At 38.4% G+C, this 27,676-nt stretch overlaps 1 protein-coding gene across 1 annotated transcript; it reads right to left on the bottom strand.

Moving 5' to 3' along the window:
- Window positions 1-83: 83 nt before the first annotated feature.
- On the bottom strand, window positions 84-27,498 carry WDR88 (WD repeat domain 88; the record flags this gene model as incomplete). Its single annotated transcript, XM_082319074.1, is given in 18 exon segments — window positions 84-195; window positions 8,493-8,563; window positions 11,041-11,083; window positions 11,085-11,128; window positions 12,581-12,673; window positions 13,069-13,137; window positions 15,359-15,441; window positions 16,846-16,963; window positions 16,967-17,030; window positions 17,079-17,148; window positions 19,605-19,644; window positions 19,648-19,697; window positions 20,623-20,761; window positions 21,242-21,305; window positions 23,147-23,200; window positions 23,202-23,233; window positions 26,640-26,750; window positions 27,319-27,498. Coding segments are annotated over 18 exon segments (1,437 nt in total).
- Window positions 27,499-27,676: the final 178 nt, after the last annotated feature.

Genomic DNA, 27,676 nt, shown 5'->3' with positions numbered 1-27,676 from the left:
TGCTCAAGGTAACTGTTTTTAAAATAGTTCTCAAAATGAACAATAAGGCTATATACATGTAATAAGAGTTTTAGGCAACATTTTTACAGGCATGTATTTATTACTGCAAAGTCCATTTTCACACCACCTGGATCACACTTAGGACATGGGTCTCCTGTGACGTCAGGCTGCATAGCTTTCAAATCTATACTACTCCTACACAAAAACAAGACATAAAAATTAATTTTTATGTATACGCTTTTATTAATCCATTTATACCCTATTGGAATGGAAATAGAAGATTAAGCTGAAAATAAACTGAATTGTAATGGCTTCACCATCTAATAAAACAAATCCAAATTGCCAAGATAGGCAATATAAATTTAAAACATGAGAAGTGAAAACACTTTTGAGAAAAACTTCTGAACACAAGCCAAGCATAGCTAATGAAATCACATTTTTCAGAGTGGTCAGAGAACATCTCCAAAACGGCCTCACTTATCCCACTGGTCCCACAGAACCCCACGTATTGTTGCCATGGATTTCAGCCACATTTTTTTGAATGAAAAATTCTTCATTTTGCTGCAGGAAGGCACACAATTTGCCATTTTCTAGCTAACCTGTCTCCCTGCTTGAATAATCTTGGTTTTCACTCTGAACTGAAATACAGCCAAGCTTTTAAAAACATTTTTTTTCTTCTATTCAGGTGTACTTATGAGCTGGGTTGACTGAAGAATGGAGCAACGCAGGTCCTAAACAGGAAGAATCTAAATTGCTCAGTGCCCATCTCTTACTCTCTCTGCTGCTGCCCTCTGTTGTGTTTTCTGTCTTTTAAGTGACACTATGGGATGCCTATCTCTAAGTTCACAGGCCTGTTTTACCTCCATAAAAGTTTAGACTGTAAATATCAATAGCAGAATACACATGAGGGACTGATCTGCTGGGTGATGGAGGCAAGTCACTTTCTTCTCAATATGCAATGACATCAAAAGTGTCTTATTTTGTAAGAATAGATGATGAAAAAATCTTACAACAAGCCTGCAAGTAACAGGTATCATTTCTGCAAATTAGTTACAAATTAAACCATCCATCCCAAATTTTTCTATAAGCAGCAAAGCAGTAACTGGAAAATGTCTTTGTTTTCCAATATGCAGACTACAGTATCCCAAACAGTTGTGTCCGCCATACCCGTCCTGTCCCCCCCCGCCCCCAAAGTTCAGAGCTGACATATTACGCTCTGGCAAATCCTTTCATGACACATACATCACATCACATTATACAGGCATGGCACTGTGTAACTGGACATGCCTGTCGAAGCATGACACATCACAGAACAGCGTGTCAGCCGATACGAAAGGGCAGTCTTACAAACTGGGGTTAACAGGCAACGTGGCTTCACTCAGTGTTTTCATCAAATGTTTTCACCCAAATCTTTGTGAATAACGTGCAGGCAGCAATGCCAGCTCACAGGCAAACTGGAAAATATCTCCCCCTAAGCCTATAGTCACTGCTGCAATAAACAGCCACTAAACATTTGACTGCCTCTAATATTTTCCTTCTTTAGGCAACTGTCCCTATGATAAAGATGTCTCCGATATGCACATCTGCCTGCAGGAGTCACTTCACTTTTTCCTATTCACAGACATGGAGAAATGAAAAATTAAATTTGATCAGGTCTGTATGCGAGAGTTCAAGACCCTGAGCTGGAAATCACCAGAGGCTGGTAGGGTATCCTGGCAAAATATCACTGCGCGTTTGCCCTATGCTTATGTTCTGCTCTAGACACGTGCTATTGGCCATGGTCATGGAGAGGACACTGGGCTAGGTGCACCTTTGGTCTGATTCAATTTGAGCATAGTTATTTTCTTACGTTAAGTGATACTTAACGTACTCACCTTCACTGAGTCAGTAGCATGGAGTCACCATGACTGTGACATGTTCTGGATACAATTTCACAGAACAAGCTGGTTATGAAACTCCTAGGAAAATTATTAGTCACAACAGCACAGGAGTTAAAAGATCTTCTGGAGCAATTCCTGCCACTTTGAGAATTCTTTAAAATGTCAGACCCTGGCTTTTTATTTCGCCATTTCACATTATTTTTATATAAATGCTAAGCTGTTGAGATATTACTTCACGTGTTATTCTTCTATAGCACCTTGATAGAATCCAGCAGCTGATTCTCAAAAACAGGTTAGTTTTGTGCTCTTAATTCAGCTATAAATCAATAATGGGTACAAATTATGGAGTTTTTGCCAACTGTCTAAGCTAAAAGATTATTAAAAATACATTTACCAGGATAACTTAAATTTATTACCCTACAGCTCCTTAGAGGTACTGTAGATGCTGTGGTTAAGTCAAATAAAGTATGCCAATGTATCAGCTTTTTCCAGCACTGGTGTACACCTTACACATGCAAGTCAAATATTAAGTATTCAAATTATGTCAGACACCAAAAGGGAAAAAATGCAGCAGCAGCAGCTGAAAACAAAGCTAGAATCTAATCTGACAACTCTCAAAATGTAGTTCCTGGGCTTTAAAATTCACTTGGCCCAATCCAGAGCTCTATAAGGCAGTGTTATTTCAATAGTTTAGTCTCCTATTTAAAAAATAAATATTCTCATTCAAACGTATTTTCCAGTGATGTAGCTGCTGTTAGAAAACAAAAGGAAACATATTTTATTTGTGAATATACAGGCAGTCAGATTCCTTTTTTCTCTTTCTCACCTCAGTAAATTCACCACCACTGGGATAAAGCATGAAAAGCTGCTAGAACACAAAATTCTCTTCCAATTACATACATAAAAATATATTTTATTTATTCATCCAAAGTTAATTTTTAAGGCTTTCATAAAAGCCTGGAACTATGGTCTTTTCTATTACAGATGGAAAGTGTTTTATTAGACTAATTCAAGACAAGGCTTTACTTTCAACTTGTAACACATGAGAATGTTACGTGAAAACCATTAAGCAGGTTCAGGCCAGAGCACTGGAGCCACCTGGCCAAGTTCTTTGGGCATGTATTTTGCATGTTTAGTATTTAAACCACACAAGAGCAAGTCAAAGGCAGGTGTCACATGAACAGCCACTGAATATACAGAGACAACCTATTTAACTATAAAAACTCTGCCTTTCTAAACTGAAAATCTTTCTGCGGAGATTGAGACTGCACTGTACTGCTTGCATGGGGCTTTCGTTACAGACTACGTGTGAACAACCCAGAGCCTCCTGACCTGTTTGTGAATCCACGTCTCACATATTTTGTCCTTGCCCACACAAGCTACAAAAATTAAGGTAAATGTGAGTAATGATTAAGAAAACACAGTGCATTCTAGGAACCATTAGAGAAAATCATGGTTAAATTACCTACGTGTAATGTTCAGAGAGAGGACCCAAACAGTTACTGCTCAAGAACTTACACTGTTTACTTCATCCCAAGTTTTCAAAGGCAGGTGGATTTACTCTCCCAGCTTAAATAGTAAAACAGTATACTTGCTATTAGCAATTAAATTGTTCTTTGGTTCCACCTTAATATGATTTCAGAGATTGATTAGAGCTCTAAAAATGTTTAACACTGTATGCTCTGTGGATAAAAGGACCAGAGCACAGTTAACAATTCTAGGGATTTGTGTCTATTGCATTAATTGGCCAGGGTCGTATATGAGCTCGTATAATATGCTTTTACAAAAGGTTCTAGCTTATCATACCTAACTGGCAAGGATTCCCTGTCTTTACCAGCTGTTAATTTGTTCCATTTGAAGGAGGCAGTCATTATGGGAATGTGTCATAAGAAGTATGGTATGCATCCTTTCCTACAGATTGTGGCCACTTGGTTGGGTTTGGCATCAAAAAACAGCATTTTTTACAATTAGAAAGATTTTAAAGTATTTTCTAAATACTCATCATAAGCTACCTATTGCACTTACCTCTTCTCAGGCAATATCAATCCTCTATTGATATAATAATCACACACCTTCATGTAAAATGTTGCAATATTTTGAGAGATTAAAAAAGGAAAAGTCTCTTGACAGAAAAATACTGGCCTGTAAAAACATGTATTACATATATTTCTGTAGGTAAACATAAAATAATCTGAATAGCTAATAAGCACCTTCAATAAAAAGACTAAAACAGTCCTACATACTAAATTTTCAAGGAACACCTTCACTTAAACCCTTCAAAAGTTTTACTTGCAAGTTGATTTTCTACCCCATCCATGAGATTTAGTCAGTCAGGCCCCTTTTCCCAGAAACAGTCCCAATGCATCTGTGAACATTGCCAGCACTACTGAAGAGGCTTAGTACCAGCATGACCTAACTGCAGAAAGACTGAACTTACTGAGAAGAAAAATAAAAACATGGCTTTAATAATATTGATTTTATCCAAAAGCTCAAAGTGCTTCATACAAGATTAATTAACTCTCCCAGCAACTCTGTGAGATCATTAAGTATTATTATAATTTTGCAGATGGCAAGAGAGATCAAAAGTTAAGAGCAGTGTGTCCAGAGCCGACCAGCAGCCAAAGAGCAGGTCTCTCAATGCGCAAGGCCAGTCTGACCAGGCTCTCTCTTCCTTGTTGGGTATTAAACAGATCACACTTGATTATATGTGTATTTTCAAATACAAAATTGCAAATACCAGTAGTGTAAGGGTCAGGGGGTCTATGAGCACCACTTGCTGTATTTTAGAGCAGTTGATGACATGATTGTATACAGAGTACAACCACTTCACTGGTTGTTGATGTGATGGTATAACATTTGGGTGGGGAGTAGGAAGCTTATTCAGATCACATTAAAAATAAAAATGCAAATATTTTGCAAAGACAGCTGTTACTACCTGCTATCTGGCAAACCACATATAAGCTTTAATGCAGTTTTAACACTATTGACAAATCTGTAACTACAATCTTACTTTAGATTTAAGTGGCCTTCATCTGGCCTATTCCCACATGTAAACATAAAAGAAAAAACAAAACCAAAAAAACATACACACTCGACATGCACATTTAACTTAAGTGTTAGTGATTTGTTTAGTACTTTTAAACTACATTAGAAACCTATCTTTGTAGAATTTCACATGATAAATAATACAGAATCTTTTTGGCATGACTAGTATTCTGGCATTTTAACAGAGGTTTGTTTTTTTTATCACATGCATTAAACCACTTTACACAATCCCATTGGTGAGTATGTTTCTTGGGTTTCTTGCTCTAGCTCTCAACTTAGGAACTAAATATTACTTGTAACAAAAGAACAGCTAAAGGCCTTAATCCTGCAAAAAACTTCTGTATAGGAGTGGTTTCACTGAAGTTAGCTGGACTGACTGAATAGCCCAGCTGACTACTTCTGCAAGGCACATGAGTGAGGTGACGTAGCACTCAGCCGAAACTGAGACCAATTTCAACAGGCATAGGCAGTGCTTCCATTTGTGAACCAGAAGCTACCCATATTTCCTGCTTGAGGACACTCAAAAAACTCGACCTTTTTGGAGACAGTTGAATTTTGCATGCTCTGTAGACAGCACTTACCCTTCCTCCTTGCAATTGTACACAAAGGACTAAAGGTAGTGCAAAACGTTGGAAAAAGTGAATGAGGAAAGCAGATGGACTTACACCTTTTTAGGCTGACATATTACAGTCTGAAAGTATCCAAGGCTCCTCTGCAAGGAAAAGGCTGGTGGCAAATCTTGGAAATAACTGAGCACTGAGATATTGTTACTGTCAGGAGAACAGGCACATCTAAGTGAATTTCACGTTGTTGAATTTCTTATTAATGTTGTTACCTAAATAAGCAATACAGCAAGTTGTCCAGCACAGCAGGCCCTTCACCCATACCCTCTGGGCAGGCAGTGAAAGCTCTGTGGTCAGATGAAGGGATTTCCTGAATACATATTTAAAACATGCAAGTATGAGCCAAAACAAGTAACTTATATGATGTATTTCTATATCACTAAATCTATGCAAAAAAAAAAAAAAAAAAAAAAAGGCCACAGTTCACTCAATTTGCTTATATATTGGCTTAAAATATTACTTCCTGCCTAAGCATGCAGATCATCCTAGAAATCTATTACAGAAACCAAGGGTCCGTATTTGTGACTAATATATAAAAATATGGACTCAATCTTACAGAATCCAGACAAATCAGGTCTATGCTCGTGAACTGATTCAGATTCCTATTTTGCTCTCCTTCCTTCAACAATTTGAGGGGTTTTTTTTAGGGTGCCCATGTTGAAGTACACAGCGACCAGCCCACTCTGGTGCCATCCTGGCTGGCTCATCATGCCATTCCTGCTGATGCATCAAAAAAAGAGTGTTAACGATATTGATACAAACTCCTAGATGCTTATTAACATTAGCAGTTCTCATCTACAAGCTAAAGAACAGAAACTAGATGGAAACTAGCAGAGTCAGAGCACATACAAATATCCAGAATAAAGAACCCCTAAGCTATCTCTCTCTACTGTGCAAGAGCTGAGAACAAGTCTGTTTGGTCACAAACAGCATGTGCAAAAACTACCAGAGTATTTGTTTTTCTTTGTTCTTATTTGCAGGCACTATTCCCCTAATGCACAAAAAAGCTGCAAGTGGAGGAAGCGGGGCCCTAACAGGAAAGAAAGAGGTGTCCAGCAAATGCTGTCCCAACAGCCAAATCCCGAGGAGAGGCTGTGGGGTCCGCGCGCAGGGGGGCCACGGACACGCCTCTCCCCTATGCACCACCCAGCGCAGCGGCAGGTGCCCCAGCCAACCCTTCCCTCCAGAGCAGAGTTTGGTCCCGTGGCCTCACTGCTCGTGACCGCGGGATTTATTTGACGCTAAACTGCTGGGTTTTCTCGATACTAAAGTTTCACAGGTTCATGGACTCTGCACCTCATCTGTGGCTCAAAATCAGTGCTAGAAAATTACGTGATTTTGTATCAGCTACAAAGGTCAGAGGAACAGAAACATCCTCACAAGATTTTTATTTTCAAAATTCTTGTTTCTTGCAGGATCCAAACTGCCACTGGTTGAGGAGCAGCAGGGGACCTGGCTGACAGTCACTCCAGCTCCTTTTCCCCAAATCTTCCTTAATTTGCACTTTCCAATTGTCTTAAACTCTAGTACTTTTTGTTTTCTTTTAGACAATGCCAATCTATGGGAGGTTAATCCCAAGATACTCCTAATTCTTAAAAAACATATTGCAACTTGCAATTATGGTTTACTTATATTTATCACATATCAAATAGTATGTTGCATTTTTACAGTAAAATACTACTCAAAGAAAGATTCCTGCAGGTAAATGTTATAACCAAAGATGCTCATCCTGGGCATTAGACTTATACATTGCATTTGGGGCTACTGACAGCTGTGATTTGGCCACAGATCTGAGTCCTGAAAACCTGATCCTCCAAATATGCCTGTGAATCCATTTACTCCCATCACTGCTGTGTGAGCCAAAAAACAATGTCTGATGGTATGGCCGCTAGGCTGGGACTTGCGTTAATAGGTTTTAAGCCTTTTGTCTTTAGATCTGAGGACGGAATCTGCCTTTGATTACGGTAACACAAATTTGGAACAATTTCACTGAACCTAATCCACAAGCGTAGCGGGGTAGGATTTGGCCTTTGATTTTTAAAGATGCCTAGAAAAACCTTCCGTCCCTCTGCTGTGTCACTAATTACATGGAGAACAGCACAGCACGCTCGTTACAGCTTTCCCTTGGAAAAGCCAGCCTTTACCTAACAGGAGCAAGTAAGAAGAGGCGAAAGGCGGGTCTCGGCGCTGACGGGTGGCCAAAGCCTCAGCATCAGACGCCAAGCCGACAGACACTCAAACTATACGAGAGGGGAAGGAAGGAAGGAGAAAAAAAAAAAAAAGGAAATAGCCGCTTCCTTCACCTAACTGAGAGGCTATTGGAGATCTGGCGACAAGAAAAAGAAATTTGAGGCAGGCATTTTCTGGTCCGTACGCGCACAAGGGCCGGGCGGCTGGGGACGCAACCTCCGCCGCCAGGCGCGCGTGGGCCGCACAGGGGGCCCGGCGCGCGCCGCCTGAATGGCGACACCGTGACTTTTGTTGATGTCACGGCTTTTTCCCTCCCGGGGCAGCGGAGCCGCCGCCCGCGCCCCCTCCCCGCAGCGCCCGGCCCCGCCCGGCGGCGGTAAAACGGCGCCCGCGAGCAAAATGCGGGACCGCCCCGCGCAGGCACCGCTGGGATTCGAACCCAGGATCTCCTGTTTACTAGACAGGCGCTTTAACCAACTAAGCCACGGCGCCGGGCGATAAACTCAGCCTCCGCGCGGCCCCAATACATCGGCCCGCCAGCGGCCCGAGGCCCCGCTCCACACGCCGGTACCGCCGCCGCGACCGGGGCCGGCTCCGCTGCCAGCGCGGCCCCGCGCCGCCCGGAACTGCCCTGGCCGGCCGGCAGCACCGGGCTGCGGGCTCCGCTCCGCTCCTGCCACGGGTCCCACCGGCAGCTGCAGCTCAGGGGGGCGAAGAGCGCCTTGTGCTGCGGCCGCGGCCCTGCCAGACTTACCTACCGCTCGGTGCGCCACTGTAAACGGCGCGCACACGCTGCCGTTTGTTTCGGCACAACGCACGTAAAGCCTGAGAGAAAAATACATAAATGTCAGCATTTCAAAAAAATATTTAGGCAAGATTGCTTACTGTTAGGCTCCAGTCCTGCCTTATCCCACAGTGTCTCGACTGCCCGAGGCTCACCGCAGAAGACACCAAGGGAAGATCAGGCCTCAGTTACACGCTGCGATCACATACAATGACGGAGGAATTAAACTACAATATGCATATGCACACACTGCCTATGTGCTTTATGATCTGTGCACGCACGTAGCACTGGAGAGCCTGACCAAACACGCAGGTGTCCGTACAAGCTCAATAATCAGAAAAAGCGCGTTGGGGAGTTTTCTACAGCGCTAATTGGAATTCCTCCCACCGAGGCGACGCTGCCTCCCCGCAGGGCCCCAGCCCCGCCGCCCCTCACCCGCACAGGGCAGCAAGGGGGGACGCGCCACAGAACCGGGCGGTGCGACCAGGCGGGCATCGGCCACCAACACGCGGGGCCTGGCCCACAGCCCGCGCTCACGGGGAAAGGGTCACCCTCATGAACAGACCTGACCACAGGCCTGGAGCGCCATCAGAATCCGCGAAGCGTAGGGATTGCTTTGGCAATTCAACAGGCATCCAAGGCATATTTATGGCCAACTTACAGATGTTATTCTTCACATAACTCCTACAGGAGGGCAGCCACGCTGACTTGGTCTAAAACAGTCTTACAACTTTCTCATCAGGTTACAACAGCCACCGAGTGAATTGGTCAGACTACAGGGGTACAAGAGCCAGAAAAAATGCAGATAAATCTCCATCTGATGAAGGGTCTGTAATTATCACATTCTCCGCAAAACCTCCGCTACATACAAATATGAGCCTACTGCTGCGGGCGAGATCTGTTCAGGGCTGAAGACAAGCTGACTCCCATGGCACCCAAGCACTAAACAGGTGATGGCAGTGGACAGAAAACAGCAATAAGTAATAAAACTTACTGATTTTATTAAAACCAGAATGTAAGAATGCATTTTGCCTTGGTTATCTCAATTTGGGAAACAGAAAGAAGATGCATTCAAAAGAAAATTTCCAACTTATTCACATTACTAATGCAAAATGAACCAAGCCTCTATAGAGCAACTGCTTTTTTTCCTGTTTCAGTGGAAAATAATTAGAGCTTTGATTTTTCGAACTGAAAAGCATAAAGAAAGAAACAAAGAACACTTTCAATTCTAATATAACATTAATTATTCTAGGACTAATCTTTTCTAACATACAGAAATTAGTTCAGTATTACTAACTACATTAAAGCCAAATTAATTCAACTATAAAACATGCATATTTTATGTGATCTGTTAAAAAAAAAAAAAAAAACCAAAAAACGAGGAGTGTGAACACAGCATTTTCTTTTAGCCCCTGTAACAAAACAATACTTAATTTAACAGTAATATTTAATCAAGGAGTGAAGAGGGGAAAAGAATGCTGGAAAATAATACAATTTATCACCTAATACTTATTCAAAGCCATAAATCTGTACAAAACATACTATTCCCTAGAAATATTTTTCATTTAACCTTGGATGCAAGTGTAATTGTTGCTACACAATTCACATAATTAAACAAGGGAAAAAAGCTACCTACTTAGATTTCTTTGTATTCTACAGCTTGACTGCATTCCAGGCTGTCACATGCCCAGTTCCAACTATTTTCCCCACTTTAAGTTCCTTTTAGAAAGAAATGTTGAAAAGGTTGGAAACACTATTTTTAGGAATAAGGCTTCCAAACATTTTGAAACACTTAATCTTTTATTAATTGACATTCTCACATATACTGAACAGATATAATCCTCTCAGGGTTGCTCCTGAGAAAGGGTAGGAAAAAATATCACACTCCTTGCTGGGGCGAGCCTCTATCACACAGAACTAATTTGTGCTACATCATGTCAGACATGAACCACAACTTACTCTCAATGCCTGAAAGCTCCTTTACAAAATTTTTGTAAGGGGGATGACAAGTTAGAAAAAAGTTCATGGTGTTATTCAAAAAACTCTTTCTGATGTCCACTGACAGCAAAGATTCTTTGCTTGCCATAGTAAAGAAGAATCATTTATCTAAAGAATGGAAGGAAACCTGCCAATAATTTACATATCCACATATTTTCTTTAGTAAATTGAACTTGGAACTAGTGCATTCATTTAAAATTGTTTAAAGTTTCCCAAAGGACAACTAAGTAATTTTATTCTCTAGTACCATGCAGCATATATAAGATTTCTGCTCCTGGGGATTTTCTTCTTTACCTGATACGTCACAGCTATTTAACGGATTAGTACAATGTATTTCATTATTCTTCATACAGAATATTACGGTAGAGCAAGGTTAGAGGGAAGTCTTAGCTTTATATGTGTATTACATAAAGATGGACAGACACTCAATTTATACTTAAATGTGTTAACATCCCAAGACTGCTAGATGAATTTAAACATCAGGAGAAACAGAAAGTGGCAACAGCAAAATTTTTCTCACTGGAGAAGACAGATAACAGAATACACACTTGGATATCATCTCAGTCACTACACTGCAGACGTAAGAAAGGTTTTTCATATTCTTCACACTGGTGCAAATATAACAAAAATGGCATTTCAGTTAATCATCTGTGACAGATGTACGTTATTTCACTCATGAAGGTACAGCTCTCTATACACACATGTATCTAGGCCTGATTTTTGAGATGCACTGAGTGTGTATAGCTGTTGTAAACTTGACACAGATAGCGCTGCTCAAAATTCATTCCTGTGATGAATGGGTTGGAGTTGTTTTCCTGAAAAGAACTATATTTTATGTGAACTCTGATTTTATTTTTTCCAGCTAATACGGTATCATACTTTACTTTTTGGGTGGCTTGATGGACATCCAGTTTTTAGCTGTTCTGTCTTGGTGATAATCACTAGGTGGTTTAGGCCTTTTATTGTTTACTTTTTTTTTTTTACCTGACCATTATCTGACTAAAGGAGAAATGTAGAAAGAAAAATAAAAAAGAAAGGAAAATTGGTACATAACAATAATTTTAGATGAACTATTAACCCACTGTAGTTGGTACAAATAAGTATTTCTGCTGACTGCACACATACTCGTGAAGTTTAATCCACTTGTATCAGAGTTAACATAACATTGATTCCCAATTCACTACCTGTGAAACTATTTACAAAAAATTTGAGACATTTTTCTAATTGTTTGGTATGCTTTAAGTATTGCTAAAATACACCAAAAAATCCTTTCATGTACCAATTTTAACCATATTCTCAAAAATTTCTGTTAATTGATACTTTTAGGAACGTATACATTTTCACTGCTGGCACATTTATAAAGCTTATTTAAAAGCTTAAAAAGCTGCACACTGCTTTTGAATACCTGCTATTCAACAAGAAAGTCTGATAAAAATATTATAGAGATAATAAAAAAGTTAGTTCTTGTTCATGCAGTGTCACTTAATGGTTATTGACAAGGAGAACAAAATATACACAAGATCTTGCAAATCCACTACCAAAACCAATTGAGGGGCTGTAATAAAAAGCATGTTTCAATAGCATTAAGCTTGTTAATGTTCTTCTTTCTTAACATCTATTTATAGTTAATGTTTTAGAAGTCAGGATACATACAGTCTCACCTTTAAAAAGGCACTCCTCAGAATTCGTATAAGCTGATTTCTGTCCAGGAGCACATGAATATTACCTGCCTTGGGTTAGTAATACTCCTATATAAGTGGCCAATTACTCTGCAGAAACCAAAATATATTTATTTTTAAAAGTACACATACATGGCTCTGTTTTCTAAAAACAAAAATGCACCTGTATATGAAAACTGGTGTCCTTACCAAAATCAAATTTAAAAAGAACCATTATTACTACATCCCACTCCCAAAAAAGTATTTGACAATCTTTGCAAATAGAGAACAACCACAATCATTTTGTGTTTTCAGCCTAGAAATCTGACAGCTTTCCTTTAACATTCAAATTTTCTTTCTGAATAAAGTATGAGGTGCGGTTAAAAAACAAAGTGATAGAACCTGAGCAATTTTTGAGTCTCTTGCTTTTCTGCTTTCTATCACTGAAGGAATATGAGCCATTTTTTCAATATGCCACAATCTCAAAGTAGAATCCTGAGAAAAAGATGCAATTATTTTGATGTATTTGCATATTACCAAAAGAGTGATTTACATCATTTCCATAAGGATGAAATCTCATCTCATCAGATGAGCCCTCTCAATATGAGAGCTAAACTCTCTCACATTTAAATATCATGTCTTTGGAAACGATCTTTAGCAATCCTAAAACTGCCTGCACATTTTAAAATAACCAAAAATAAACATACTTATCAAATTCTTTCAAAGATTTTCTGTAATTACTTGAGGTAAATACTGATTACAACTTAGCACTTTTATGAACAACTTCACCATTGTTAAATTTCATCCAAAAAAAGCTGAAAGCAAGAGATGAGATTTTCACATCCATTTATAAGTTAGCTTCTGCAACCACATCAAGAATTAGTGATTACCTTTGAGGCTGAAAGAATCCATTTCTTGTTTTTGCTAATCACCACATCTGTCATCCAGTCCCAATGCCCCTACAGTAAAGCAAAATTTACCTATAACACAAGGAAAACTTTATTATTTTTACTATAATAATTAAAAAAAATCTATTTGTACCATAAATCCATTTTGAAATACAGTGAGAAAATTCTTATGTAGAGTGCCTCATGTCCAGTCAAGAAAAAAATGTTGTTATGAAGTTCGTACTTTCCTACCCATACCTGAAAACAGTGGCTGTTTCGATCTCTGGAAACCAGACCACCAGCTGTAGCACTCAGAAGAATGACAGCTACACAGTTACCAGGGGTTTAAGCTCCATTTAAGCATAGGTCTTTTCTATTTTTTAAAGTTTTATAAAGAATTGTAAAAAGAGAGTTGACTTCTAATACTCATTACCTAAAAAAAAAATCTTGAGGCTGTTTATCATGTGATAAGGGAGGGAAGAGCTGTGGGAACAGACCGCAGCTTCCCCCCATTTAAGGGAATTCTGAAAGCAGGCCAAGTCAAGCAGCTGTATCGGATATCCTCGTTCCGACAACAGCAGCACAGCTGATTTGAGGTTAACAGCATTGAGTTGGCATAAGAATAGAAACAGGTTAAAATCTAAAATGAATTATTTATTCCAGCTAGGGAGGTTATTCAAACATGAATGGTATTAACAGATAAAATTCGTAGAGTTTAGGAACGCGTGCTGTCATTTTGATAGACAAATGCCACACCTGAGAAATACAATAAAAAGAACGTATATTTTTCCAGCATAGAGAAGTAGTCAAACATGCATACATAAAATGTGGTTTTTATAGCAGAATCTTTAAAACATGTTTTTAAATTTAGTTATGAGCCCAGAATATAATTATACCAAGGCACGGATACTAAACTGGAATTCTCCATAGTTACAAAGATATTAGCATTTAAACCCATGCCTTCTTTTTTATGGGAAACTGAGTTACTTACAGTGATTGCTGTCAACTAGGAAATTTGCAGTAGCTGTATTATGTAAAGCACCGATGCTGGTGGAGAATGTGTCCTGTTACTGCTCAAAAGGCTTAATCAGTACAGTTCCAGTTCCGAAGGGTAGGTAGCTTACATTTAAGGTAACGGGTGTGAGGCACAGGCTTATGAGCTCTCCTACATGAAGACGCTATCTTGAATGCGACAGCAGTTGAAAGCTATTTTTAAGCCCAAGGTTTTCAAGGAAAGTGGTCTTTTCTGAGATCTTCCAGGTGGGTTTATTCATGAGTTTTTTAACTAAGCCTTGAATAGCGTATGCAGTAAGTAAAAAAGTCTATTAAAATCATATTTTTGTAAGATAGGAAAGAGCCAAGGTTGCAAATCTGAACTCTGACATTGCTTGACTTCTGTGAAATTAACATTTGCAAAATGCATGCACGTAACTTTATGAATACTGGTAATCCTTTTCTATGACTCACATGTCTGACCATTAGTTCAAGTCTTGTGGATTGTTTCCACTAAAATAAGAAACGAATGAAAGGTATTATAATACAATATGGTATGTTTGCAAAAAATAAAGTAATGATGGCACAAAAAAACCCTACTGAGAGTTGGACTTTTATTTCATGCAGGTATTACTTACCGCCTCAAATTTTGGGTTGTATTACCATGGATATGGAAGAAAAGAGGAGGCCTAGCTCTAAGCAGGGATAGCTAAATACTGAATAGCTACCTCATTTACAGAATTGTCCGTCCTAAAAAGTACTGTAACATGGTGGACCACATTCCCATCACTATAAGCAGTATTGTAAACTATGTAACCTAGGGACTGAGCTAAGCTTGACAACCTCAACACTGATATTTACATTTTTTTTTAATGCTTCCTTTTTAGTATACTGTTTTCTGTGCACATAAGCAAGCATGTAAATGTACAGATATACCAGAGTGTGGCATTTCAAAATGAATATATGCACTATCCAAGCTCTTGTTACTTGCTGGAAGAAACTCCCTCCTAAAACATAGGTACAACTCCATTCAATATAATCCTTAAATGAGCTTGTTCATAAAGAGAAATGTAATTACTTATTAACAACTGACTTGACAAAGGTAATATCTTTGTAGCTAATTGTGTAAGAATATCCTGTTCTAGGAAATTAAATCACACAAATCCAGGAGATATTCCTGCCTGTATCTAAAAAGGATGAGCAAGGATATTTGCCAGACAATGAAATATACAATGCTTTTAAACTAGCAATACATTTTACACCTTCTCATCAAACTCATGACCAAATAAGAGCTCAGTACCTTTAAGCTTAGCTTTTTATAGCCTGCCTCTGTATCCCATATAGCTATAGTTTTGTCATATTCGCCAGACAGAACAAGTGATGCTGAAATATAAAATCGGAATACTATATTTTATCTTTGCTTTGCCATACAGACTAATAAAAGACGCTCCTTCTAACAGGAGTCAGACTTTATAAATAAAAATTTAAATAATGAGCTATTAGTCATGCTTTAACAAGATAGCAGAAGTTCCTTTCTGCTACTTGTTGTTAATGTTCTTAATTTTGTAAATATTAATAGATAAATTTAGCAAACACACAACTGAGTGGAAAAAAATATACATGAAAAATTTGTTGACTTAGAAAATTAAGGAGATACCTTGTTTTTAAATTAAAATACAGAGAATACTTTCAGAATTGTTAGGTCAACTGTGAATAAAGACAAAAAAAGTGGAGTTTAGTGTGGAAAGCGTGCTTTCAGATTCCAGTATTCATAGGCCTATCTGCATTTGCATGTCTTCAAGCCACAGGTATATTTTTCCCCACAAAGTTGCTATTTATTTATTTGAGCTGCCTAACTGAGAAGGCACTGTATGAGTATGACTGCAGATTAACCTGCTGTCAGCAGTTCAGGAGTCATCTTTACTGGAGTATTCAGATGTGAAGTTGCAAAAGAAAACAGCTGATTAGATCGTAATGTACAGAAATTCATATTAGTCCATTGCAGTGAGGAGAACAGCAGCTGTTTCAGCGCAGCAGCAGTTTGCAGTAACAGTAATTTTATGTTGTGGAGGGACTAGGAGTTGTCTATGATCTAGTGAAAGTAATGGAACTAGGGCAGTAGGAAATACCTCCCTACTACCTCCACTCAGATATAGGTAAATTAGGGAGTCTGTTTCTTCCTCCTATTCTCCTCCTATTCATCCAAGCGTCAAGGAGACATCAAGTTCCAGGTGCCAAACTGTCTGGCTATAACTCATACATAGCATCTACTTTGAACATGGTAGTTTATGTGCTCCATCAGTATAGCTGAGAATATCCGCGAAGTTTTTCAGAAGTACATTACCAGCATATGTTGTTTGGGCTGTGAAGTAACATTACTTTTGGGGGTACTAACAAAGATATACTCATTTTCTTAATTATTACAGATCAGTACAGTATTTACTGAACATGTTTTTTCAGCTAACTCATGTTAGGAGAATATCTGCAAGCGCTAAGTTAATCTTCTAACATAGTATTGTGCTTATACTCCATCATGATCTTTTTATTATACCTCTTGATGGGTATATCAATTAAGCAAGTGTTCCAGTTGCCTGGATAAGACAGAACACAGACCATCAACTTCAATTTACTTATTTACATGGACATAATTTTCTCATAATTAAACATGTTCTCTTGGAAATTATGAGTTAATTACCTACATGATTAGAGTGGTCACTTGTGGTTCACGTGAGATGTCCTATACATAGGCATTGAGATACGTCATGCACTAGTATTAAGATAACTCACCATCTTGGCTAAAAAGGCAGGAACTAACAGAACCTTCATGTCCTTGGTTCAAGGAAATGGGTTCATGACACCGGAATTCTCCTGTCTTTACGTCCCATATTTTTAAGCTTTTGTCCCATCATGCTTTGCACAAGTAATCACCATCAGAGGTAAAGCAGTAATCTGAGGTAGCATTGGTGTGTCCCCTGAAACAGATGAAAAACAGAGGAAGCGTGAGCTTTTGTAACCATTACAAATCTCTCAAAGAACCTCCTGCAACATTGAGCACCCTGTCTCCATCCAGTAAAGCACCATAAGCATATTCTGAATTTTAACCATATGAATAGTTCTGTAAAGTCTCTGGAGCTGCTTACAACCTCACAGCCAGCACGGTCTTAAATCCCTGATTGGATTAGGTCATTTTGTAGGATTGAACCCCAGCTGTTAAGTGACAAGTGACCAGCTATTTTTTTCGTTGAACACAGCTTAACAAGAAATTGTTTAGCAGCTACAACACAAATGCATTTTACTAAAAGTAAGTTACCAAAAAAAGCCACCCATTTTTCATTAAATAAATAGCATGCATCTATCTCTACATGTAAATTTCAACTCAAACATTCAGAGGAAAAAGACTAAACATTCTAGATTAAAGTCTAATTTTGGAAGCAGTGATACCCATCAGAAAAGGAATCTGGACGTTCCAGAACTGGGTGAGGACCCTAGTGCTTCCTGAAACCTACAGCGTGGAAAGGATTATGAGCATCTCTTACAGGAAGCAATGCTGTAGTCACTGCAGTTTAAAGGAAAACATTACAATGTTGCAGATTGAATTTCCCATCCAAAGTAATTCCTAATCCCTCAAAGACAATTTTATTACAGTGTTTAAAGGCAGACTCTCTCTCTGATTATTGTTTTAAGAATTCAAAGCTAAGTTGGTTGAGTTTATTTAAAGCCATTGATATTTTTAATGGTTGATTTGACATTTCTATTGTTGCATACTTCCTTCTTAAAATGATAACAATATCCTAAAGTGACATAATGTTTTTACTGTATTACTGACTTCAGTGAGAGAGATAAGAGTTTAGCACGTGAAGGCTCAGGAGATCATACTGAGCAAGGCTTCTGGCACTGGGCATGACCTTCTCCAAAAGCATATAAGGAAAAATTATCTGGAAAAATTATCTCTGTGCTCAGAGAGTGGCCATAATTGGTTCACTGTGACAACGGAAGTACATATTGAGCTGGGGTCCACAGCATCTGTCCTGAATCCAGTCCTATTTCATACTTCCATTAACAATGTAGATATAATGAGATAAAGAGTACAGATACGAAATGAAGCCAAAGAGGGTCTGCAGTTATACAAGGGAGAAGATTAAAATTCAAAATTATCTTCACAAATGGAAGAAATAATCAAGAAAATAAAAAATTTCTAACAGCCTCTATAGGAAACAATGCTGTCGTCACTGCAGTGTGTAGGAGTGTTACAGTGTTTAATCAATTATCTAACAGGCATGCTGTCTGATCAGGTCAATTCTGTCAAGTCTGATGTCCTGTAGTAACATACATAACATACATAATCAACCGCACAGATAAGGGGTGGAAACAATGGACTACAACACAGCTCTGCAAAAAAAGGATGCAACAAATATTGACTGCTCTTCACCATCATGCTGTCAAAAAAAGAGTAAACCTCATCCCAGGATGTATGAACAGAGCACATCCACAGAGAAGCATGTAATAATAATTCATCTCTATTTTTTTTTCTGGTTAGAAGGAATACTGTTTACATTATGGAGCCATGTAACTCAAGAAAAATGTGGGCCAATTGGAAAGATCTCAGAGATCAACAACAAGAATGATCAGCAAAATAGGAAATAATAATTAAATATTAAATTAATAAGGATGGTTTAATCTACTGAAAAGATGACTTGGCAGACACAATAGAAGTTCTTGTATATATACAAAACTGCAGAAGAAAACAAGGGAATCTGATCTCCATGTCTGAAGTGGATGTAAACAGAAACACGTGAGCTCAAGCTGCAGCCGAAATAGTCCACCTTAGGAAAATCCTACTAATGATTAACATAGTGAGGCAACGGAGCAGATTGTTGGGAAGTCTGTGAGGTCTTCACTGGAGCTCAGTAGGAGCAGAGTAGATCATCCTGTGGTTGCTCTGAGGCTCATGAATTTTATGAAGAGCCAAGGTGATCTGGCTGCAGCGCAAAACCTAATTATCACAAAATATTCTGTAAGAACTCATGATTAATTATCAATTCCCAGCATCTAGATATATTTTCTCCTTTTCCTCTGTATTATTTTTGCTTCACTCCATAACGTTTTTAAAGACTTCACTATTCTAAGTAATATTTTATCTCCTCATTCATGAATGATTATATATTTTTCCTTATTAGTAGAAAGTAGAACAAGAAGTTTACACTGCAGTACCATATTGCATATGCTATCTTCTGCCTCTATACATACCCAAGAACCTAGAAGCTCTAAAAAAAATAGCACTAGAAATGCTTACAGTCATCAAAATACAATTTTTCAATTATTTACAGCAGGAAGCTTGAGTGGACCATTTTTTTCATGCTTTCTATATGTCATTTGCTTGCGTATTACTTTATTTAGTTCAACAATTATTGTTCATTTTCTCTAGTATAAATCTTAGCATAAATCTCACTGATAATTGTGAAAGATGCAAACAATGCCATGCATAATTAACCACAGTATTATTTCTTACTCATTAGTTGTAATTGAGGTGGATCATAGAATCATACCCCATAGCTTTATGGTCTTATCGTATGTTACTGAAGTCACTCATTGGTTATCAGGGTCAAAACAACATCTTGTGACTGTACTTTTGTGATGACCTATACAAAAAACATCAAGTGAGACTATTAGTTATTTTGAATAATTACATCTGGATCTCAGAACACAGGTCTGAAAGGCAGAACCACCCACAACATCTATGCATCCGTCTGTCTCCATAACACTGTAATTTCAAAATTGCTGTTTCACTGGCTAGGACACCTCCTCACCTACCTCTCAGTGAAAGAGAGGCCTCATCGTTACTGCAGACAGTAGGAATATGAACCTGTACTCGGGTACTCAACATACACAGTTAATGTAAATTCACATGCTGCCCTGTATTTCTCTGCTCCGTTCCTGAAAATAAGTCTGGAAGTGTGGCCCCATAATGGCAATGATAGTTAATTACTCAGACTCTTAAGGAGCACCTAAGCAGGTAATTATACTTTAAGAATGCAAATAGCTCCGTTAAAATAATGTAAACAAAATATGTCATGATAGCGACACCTAACAGAGACAGTTCTAATGAAGCTATTACGATCCATTTGTTGCACTTTTTATTTTTAAACCAAATTGTTTTACCATCAGGCTCTGATTCACAAGAGCACGTTAACCATATGCTAATTTAACATTTGTAAGACTGCTCATATATTTAGAAGCTGATTCTGCAGGAATGGCAGACTCCCTGACCTGCAGTCCTGAGTGGAAGCCTCATGGGACTGAGGTCTGACTGATGAAATTACCTTCAAAGGCAAATTCTGCTTCAGAAAAGAATCACTGTTGGTCTAATTTTGGCCCATTATCTCCTTTTTATAAGCTTATTCTGAAAAATATTGGGTTTAATGTCTTACAGGTAAGTTTCTTTTGCCTTTCTCAAGTAAGGATCTTTGAACTGAACTGAATTAATTAATTTTCTCTTTTTTTTTGTAAGCAAAAAAAAAAAATCAAGAGCTGCATAAACAAGATGTAGAAGTCGTCAAGTCTTACCTTGGATATGTGCCACTACTATTGCACTTACTGCATCAAAAACATATATAGTAATTTCTTTGTCTGAACCAGATACCACATACCTACCATCACAAGAAATATTACATGAGGTTGCAAAGCCTTCATGTTCTACTGTCCACTAAAGAGAAAATAAAAGGTTTTAGAAACATGCTTGAGGGTTAGAGAGAGTTTTACAGCAAACTTTCTATAATCAGGGTCAGAATGAAGGCTTTTGCTATTACTTTGTTTCAGTGAAAGCTGATAGATGTCTTTATATCCAATTTTTCTATTTTTGCATTAGCAATAAAATTAGACAAGGCCACCCTGTTCAAATCCCAAAATGTTAATTTAATTAGTCTTACATGTATCTTCTGAGACAGGTTATTATTATCATACCCATTTGTATCTGAAATAACTGAGACATGTTCATCAAGAGACTTATCCAAGATCAAGCAATTATCAGTACCAAAACTAGGACTAAAAATCAAGCCTACCTACCCTAACTATATTGTACTGTACTAACAAAGAATGTTTTGTTTTCTCATTTATCAATAACAGAGCAATAAAGCTGAACTTGACAGTTTTACCTTCTGCAAGATGCATTCAAAAGGATACATACAAGCATTTTTCCTGTTTCCATATCCCAAGCCTTGACAGTGTTATCATATGATGATGTTATCACTCTAAAAATGGTGTTAGTGAAAACAGCAATGTTTTCACTTAAAAGAAGGTATTTAAAAAATAAATGACAACATTTAATTCTGACAATGATTTGACATCCTCACACCCACTAATTTAAAACAGATTTTTAAAGGCTACAGCAAAAATTATTCCATAGCTTAGTTGAAAAAAGGATTATTTATATTTCAGATAGAAACTAATAATAAAAATGCCATGTATGTAATTTTCAGTGCAAGCAGTCAACTCAATTTCGTTTCATCCATTACAAGATATTTAATTATTTCTAACGTTAGAATAATTTTAAAGCCATTATGATGTCTTTTCTTTAATGAATGCGAAGTGTTCTTGTCAGTAGGGTTTTCTGGATTTTCAGTGGTTATGTTGCTGGGTAACCCTCTACCACAAATGCTGCTCTGCACAAACACAAAGCCACATCAGACAACAAAGCTATTCAATAAAGTTTACTAAAACTGGCAGGTTTCCATGAAATGGGAGGTCAGAAATTTTTCCCTCACAGTTTTATTAAAATATTCCCAAATATCTAAAGTAATACTTATATTGAATGTCACTGGATGTGACAAATGTTTTTAGTACCATTGTGGCTTTTTATTTTGATAAAGTTCATAAACTGTCACTTTTATACATTTTGCCCAAGAAACTCAATGCATTAAGATTCTAACAACTAAAATACAATTAGATTATTAAAATCTTTTTATTTTCTCCATACGTGTATGCTTCCCACAACCAGCACAATCTCTGCTCCTAAACTGAAACATGTAACACAAAAGACCACATGAAGTTTATGAACTGGTAGCATTTTTGATTGGAAAGTGGTTTCCAGGGCCGTACACAATGGTATTTTACTTGCTGTTGAGCAGTTTTCAACAATATACACAATTGCAGTAGGCAGCATAGCATGTGACCAAAAAACTAAACGGTCAACTCTACAATCTGATAAAAATTGATTTAAACTATGGCTTAATGATAAAATATGCCAGAAATAGTACCCCTGGAGGCACTGCGTGACCTGCTTAACCGGATGTTAATATATGCTGCAGTTGTTTTAATTATTATATCCACAGATTGACACTGGATTAAGATGCATTTCTTCTTTAATTGACAAGGCAGGCTTAATGGAAAGGCTATAGAATATTAATAAACAATAGAGACAGAAGAGAACTTTTATGAAGGTATAAATCTCACTGACAGATGAACCCCTGAACCTTGGCTAATTCAACATTGTTCTTTTATACAAGTGATATATATTTATATACCCCTTTCAGAACATATGGCAAAGACAGACTTCCAGCCCCATGTAACTCAAAAACAGTATTAGACAAGTCCTTTGCCCTAAAAGAGGCCATAATCTATCAGATTATTCCAGCCTGCATTTAAGACAATAAAAAGATTCCTGTTTAATTCAGCAGACATCATATGCAAAACAGAAAAGATTAAAGAGCTCCTGTACAAATTGTAGGTGAGAACAAGGTGAGATTTATGGTAGTTCATGTAGATGAAGGAGTCTGGCAGTAAACGGTCTGCTAGCAGAGTATGGACAGCATAAACGAAAGTGCAAGGGTGGACAGAAATAGGAATAGTGTATGGAGGAAGGGATATGTAAGACAAAGTTATAACAGAATGACTTATTGTGGAGCACAAAAGTAAGCAAAAGAAGTCTGGCTTTGATGCAGTACAAGTTAGGAAACCATAGGAAGGATTTAAAAAGTAACCTTTGTTCTAAATTTTGTACTAAGTGTTTCCACATGCACTGAAATTGAACCTTGAAATCACAAAAACTAACTTTTTTTTTTTTTTTAAATAAATTAAGATAGAAAATAGTCACCTTCTGTCACCAGAAGTCAAGTCGCACTCAGAAATTGGGGTGGTGTGTTCTTCAAAAAACCTGAATAGGAAAACCTTTCTCAACATCCTTGAATAAATCCAAAGGAGTTTGATTAGGAAGTGCTTTGCTAAATTGCAAAAAAATACAAAGTATCACAAAATAAGGGAAAACAAAACTTGTGAAGTCAGTAAAGTTAGCCTTACTTTAGTTACTCTTACAAGCTCGGACTCTCTACTCCTTTTCAAGACTGACTGAAACAGAGTTCTTCATCTATCGCACACAGACTTCTATTTATCTCCTTCCCATCACAATAGTTTTCACCAGAAATTTCTTGAAAACAGTTCTCCTTAGACTCTCACATCCATGTCCATGCCTAAATCCTGGCAAATCTGTCTTCATAAACTAATATATGGCTTTCCATTTTCATTCTTATAGTTAAAACTCACTCTCAAGGCCTGCCATCCCTGCATCAATTATCGCAACATCATTTTCTTCACAAATGCACTCTCCCCTACTGGTGTCCATGTGCAATGCTCATCCACAGGTTTCCCTTTACTGTCTGTATTATGTCATTTCCTCTGTTTGTGTTCCTTCATTGATTCCTCGGTCTCAGTCACAAAGACAAGCCTCTTGTCTTCAAATACAAAGCTCTCTGTGATTTATCCCCAGACATCATCTCCCTTCTGCGCTACCTTTGACGCCAGCCTTTGTCACTCAGTTGTTAGATTTTCAAAATTTGAGTTCCCCTTTGCTGTCCTTCATGTTTTGAAGAAGTCACCTATAAATAACTGGAAATCTCTCTCATAATACAAAATTCCTCTTAAATTCCTCTTTTGTGATTCCTACAACAGCAATCAACAGATTGCTGAAGTGCTGAGATGATGACCCATTCTGCATTACTGGTTCATTTATATTACTCCATCATCTTCTATCTACTTCATCTGTTACACAGAGAGTTTTAAGTGATTTCAGGAAGGGCCTATCTTTTTGTCGTACGTGTATAATGTTCAAAGCATAGTATAGTACTAACCCATGAGTAAAGCCTTGAGGTTCTTCAGTAATACAAATAAAAATAGGAATAAAGTTTTACAAATGGATCATGGTACCTGACTGTAAACATCAAAACCAAAACAATCAGGAGGACTGCTGACATGCAGAGTAACTCACAGACCACAGTATCACAGGATCAGTCATCATACCTTCATCTAGGTAAATAATCTTCTATTTCCATGATTAACCCAATTATTTCAATTAGATTTTTGTTTGCATAAGTAGCAAGAGGTTTCAGAATCAGTCTGGAAGCAGGCAACAAACTCCCTTCATTGTGTATGTGTTCTTTCATTATATATTCTTCAATATGAGAATAAAATCTTGCACCCCTGACTACTCCTCCCCTTTTCAACATCAACTGTCAAGCTGATGTTAGAAGATCTAGAGCTGCTTCCTTACAAGGCTTTCACTTGAAGGAACGATCCTGCTAACTTGGCAGCTCTCGATAACAAACAAAACTGGAGTGAAAGTAAATTTATTTTCACTTTTTCACTTATTTTCTGAATGTGTGTCAATGCACTACAGGCCTAACAACTGACACTAGAATCATTAGGAATGTCTCTAAGACGAAAGGCAAAAAAAATAGATCAAAGTTACCGTATGTTCTTGTTCTATTTTTCCGAGTAAAAAAAGCCTTGCAGTCACAACTGCCCTTCTAGACTTATTTTAGTCTTTGTCTGCTGCGTGCCCTATTAATCTTTGTTTTCCAAAAGATGTGTGGACTGTCAGTGAGATACTGTCTGTTCTCAAGAGGAACTTCAAATGCTTCCTCAGTACACTCAATCATTTGATATCTACTCTTCCAGAGGGGGAAAAAAAAAAAAAAGAGAACCCCAAAGTGAAATTGTCAGGGCTGACCAAGGCCTCTGTACTCTCCTGAATTCTAATTGCTTCAGCTTTTCCTGCAGAGGAGGAGATCAGGCTTGTCCAGACAAAATTAAACTTAGCAAAATAAATGAACATAATCTTGCCTATACATTGCTATCAGAAAGTTCCCAATACTCGGGCAAATACTTCAAGATAGATTCTGAAAAATACGTATCACTCAACAAATGTTGAATAAATCTTTCTTAGATAAAAAATATAAAGATACAATTTCTTAGAAAGATTAGTCCTTCCACACTTCAGGCAAGTGGCACATTGTATCCTTTCCAGCAAAAAGAACATTCATATTCTACTGTGCTTTAAAAAATTCATGGATTATCTTCTCATTTTTGGGTCTTGATTTCAGTTTGCTTACATGTAAGACAGCTGAATAACATTTTGCTAAAGATAGAAAACTACAAGCTCCAGTTCTGAGTTCAGACAAAGCAGGAAGGTTTGGAACTGTCAATCTCACAGTTATTAAACTGTAAATGTCATGACTAACACGCTGAGATACACTTATTTTTATTTCTCCTATCTACAGTACTTGCTGAAGATCCCCACGTTTGTTTACTTTGGAACTGATCAGTAAAAGACAGGACTTTTTTCATTCTAGACTTCCTGATCTAGCCATCCACAGCTCTTGGATAACATAATGGTGCTAACCTGAAAATCGCCTGGACTTTTTACACTTTTGGGGTTCTTGGGTTTTTTTCAGTACATTTGAAAAAAGGTTTGGATTATGGTAGAAACTGCATTGGTAAGAAGTCAACACTTTACATCCTTTATAAAATTACTTCATTTGTATTTGTATCATATTAAGACATTACCATAACTCATTACCAATTCTTGAATTGTCATGACTGTTTAATATATGCCAGATCTTAATGCCTGCAATCTATTTAGCACAGCTACATTGTCATTTGCTTGCATAAAATTCAAGGGCTCACAGAAGTGTATGTCTCCAGCTATCTTTTAGACTAATTTAGATTTGATCACCCAGAATCTGGACACTTCCCCATTTCAGATCTCGCCACTGCCCTGCCCAGGGTGGCTGGAATTTTAGGGAAACCCCAGCTGCCTAGACAAAACTTGGAGGAGCAACAAAATAAAGGGTGGAAATCAAGATTTAAATAAAAGGAAAAGACAAGCGACAAGTAGGAAAACACCAGGGCCATGCTGAGAACAACTGTGTGATCCCTAACTTCTACATATCCTCCACAAACAGCCATATACATCAACAAGTCAGGAAAAGAAACCTTCAGGAGAAGAGTAAGCTTTGTGTAGCACCTTAGTTTTAAAATATTAATAAACTAGAGCTCTGATTCAGCGTATGCTAGATATGCTTACAAGGGTCACCCTTTAACATCAAAGAGTGTGTTCAAAGTATGAAATAGGAGTTTTACTATTTATCTGTGACTGCAAAAACATTTACAGTTGCTATTTTTAAACTTCAGTAAAATATCTTCAAAAGGCTCCTTGATGATTCAGTCAATCTTCATGCCAGTATAACATTCCTTGTTTGATTTCAGCTTTAAGATTTTTTTTTTAATTTGTTGTTGTTGCACTCATAACGTACCCAGAGCTTCACTGTTCTATCGTAAGAGCATGAAAGTATTTTTGTGTCTTCAAAGCCAAAATGGCAGGAGCTCACAGCATCACCGTGTCCTCTTGGCATTTTAAATTGGGTCTGTAAGGGAACAGAGCAAAGTGTAGGAATATTTTTCCTTTAAATTATTTTTGACTGCTTAGTCCACATGGGGGAGTATGAAAGCAATAACCGGAGGAGAATAAAAATTTTAAGTTCCACTTGTCTGAGAAGAGTTCACATCCTCTCCTTGGTACCAGCTTGGAGCAGATTTACCAAATCTGGTCGAGAAAGAAAGGTTGACAGATGAGGATTTTATTTTTATTTTTCCGGAAGGGAAGGTTTCTTTTGGTTTGGTTTTGTCTCTCAGTTCTTCTTCCCCTCATGAAAAGTAATATTTATCTTTAAATCTCACGAAGTCTCTCTACAGTTTTGCAAACACTTGTTTCCTTGATGCTGGCCCATCAAAGGGCAGCACATGAAGCTCTGAGGCCACACGTTTTAGCCGAGACCATTACAAATTTTGTCAAAGATATTTTGAAAAGGCTTTTCTGCAGTCGCGTAGGAGTTTGCTCGTGACTGTCCAGTACGTGTTTGTGCGAACAGAGCTAACAGAAAACCAGCTGCCGCGAGCATTAACCACACGTAAAGTGACACGGAGCTTTCCAACCCTCAGCTTCCAGCAGCCCTCGACTCCCCCGGGGCCCGGCCCGCCCCAGCCCTCCCCGCCCGCCAGGGCCGGGCCCGACCTACCTGGGGGCTTACGGTCGCCCCAGCCGCCCTCCGCCGGGGAAGGCTCCGGCCCCGGCCCCGGGCCCAAGGGGTGCCCACGGCGGCTTCCCGCCGCCATCGGGCCCCGCGCGCTACCTGAGGCGGGAGAGCGGCGCCGCGGGCCGGGGCGGCCGGGGCTGTGAGGGCTGCCGCCGTCCCGCCGTCAACGGGGCACAAACGCCGCGCAATGCAGTTGCCGCGTTTGTTTTTTTCCTCTGAGGGAGGCAACCTCAACGCCCAGGTTCTTATTTTCCCTT

Source organism: Platalea leucorodia (genome assembly GCF_965183815.1).
Source record: "Platalea leucorodia genome assembly, chromosome: 8".
Classification (NCBI taxonomy): Eukaryota; Metazoa; Chordata; class Aves; order Pelecaniformes; family Threskiornithidae; genus Platalea; species Platalea leucorodia.
The sequence above is the reverse complement of the archived record's forward strand: the minus strand, read 5'-3'. Positions and strand labels throughout refer to the sequence as shown.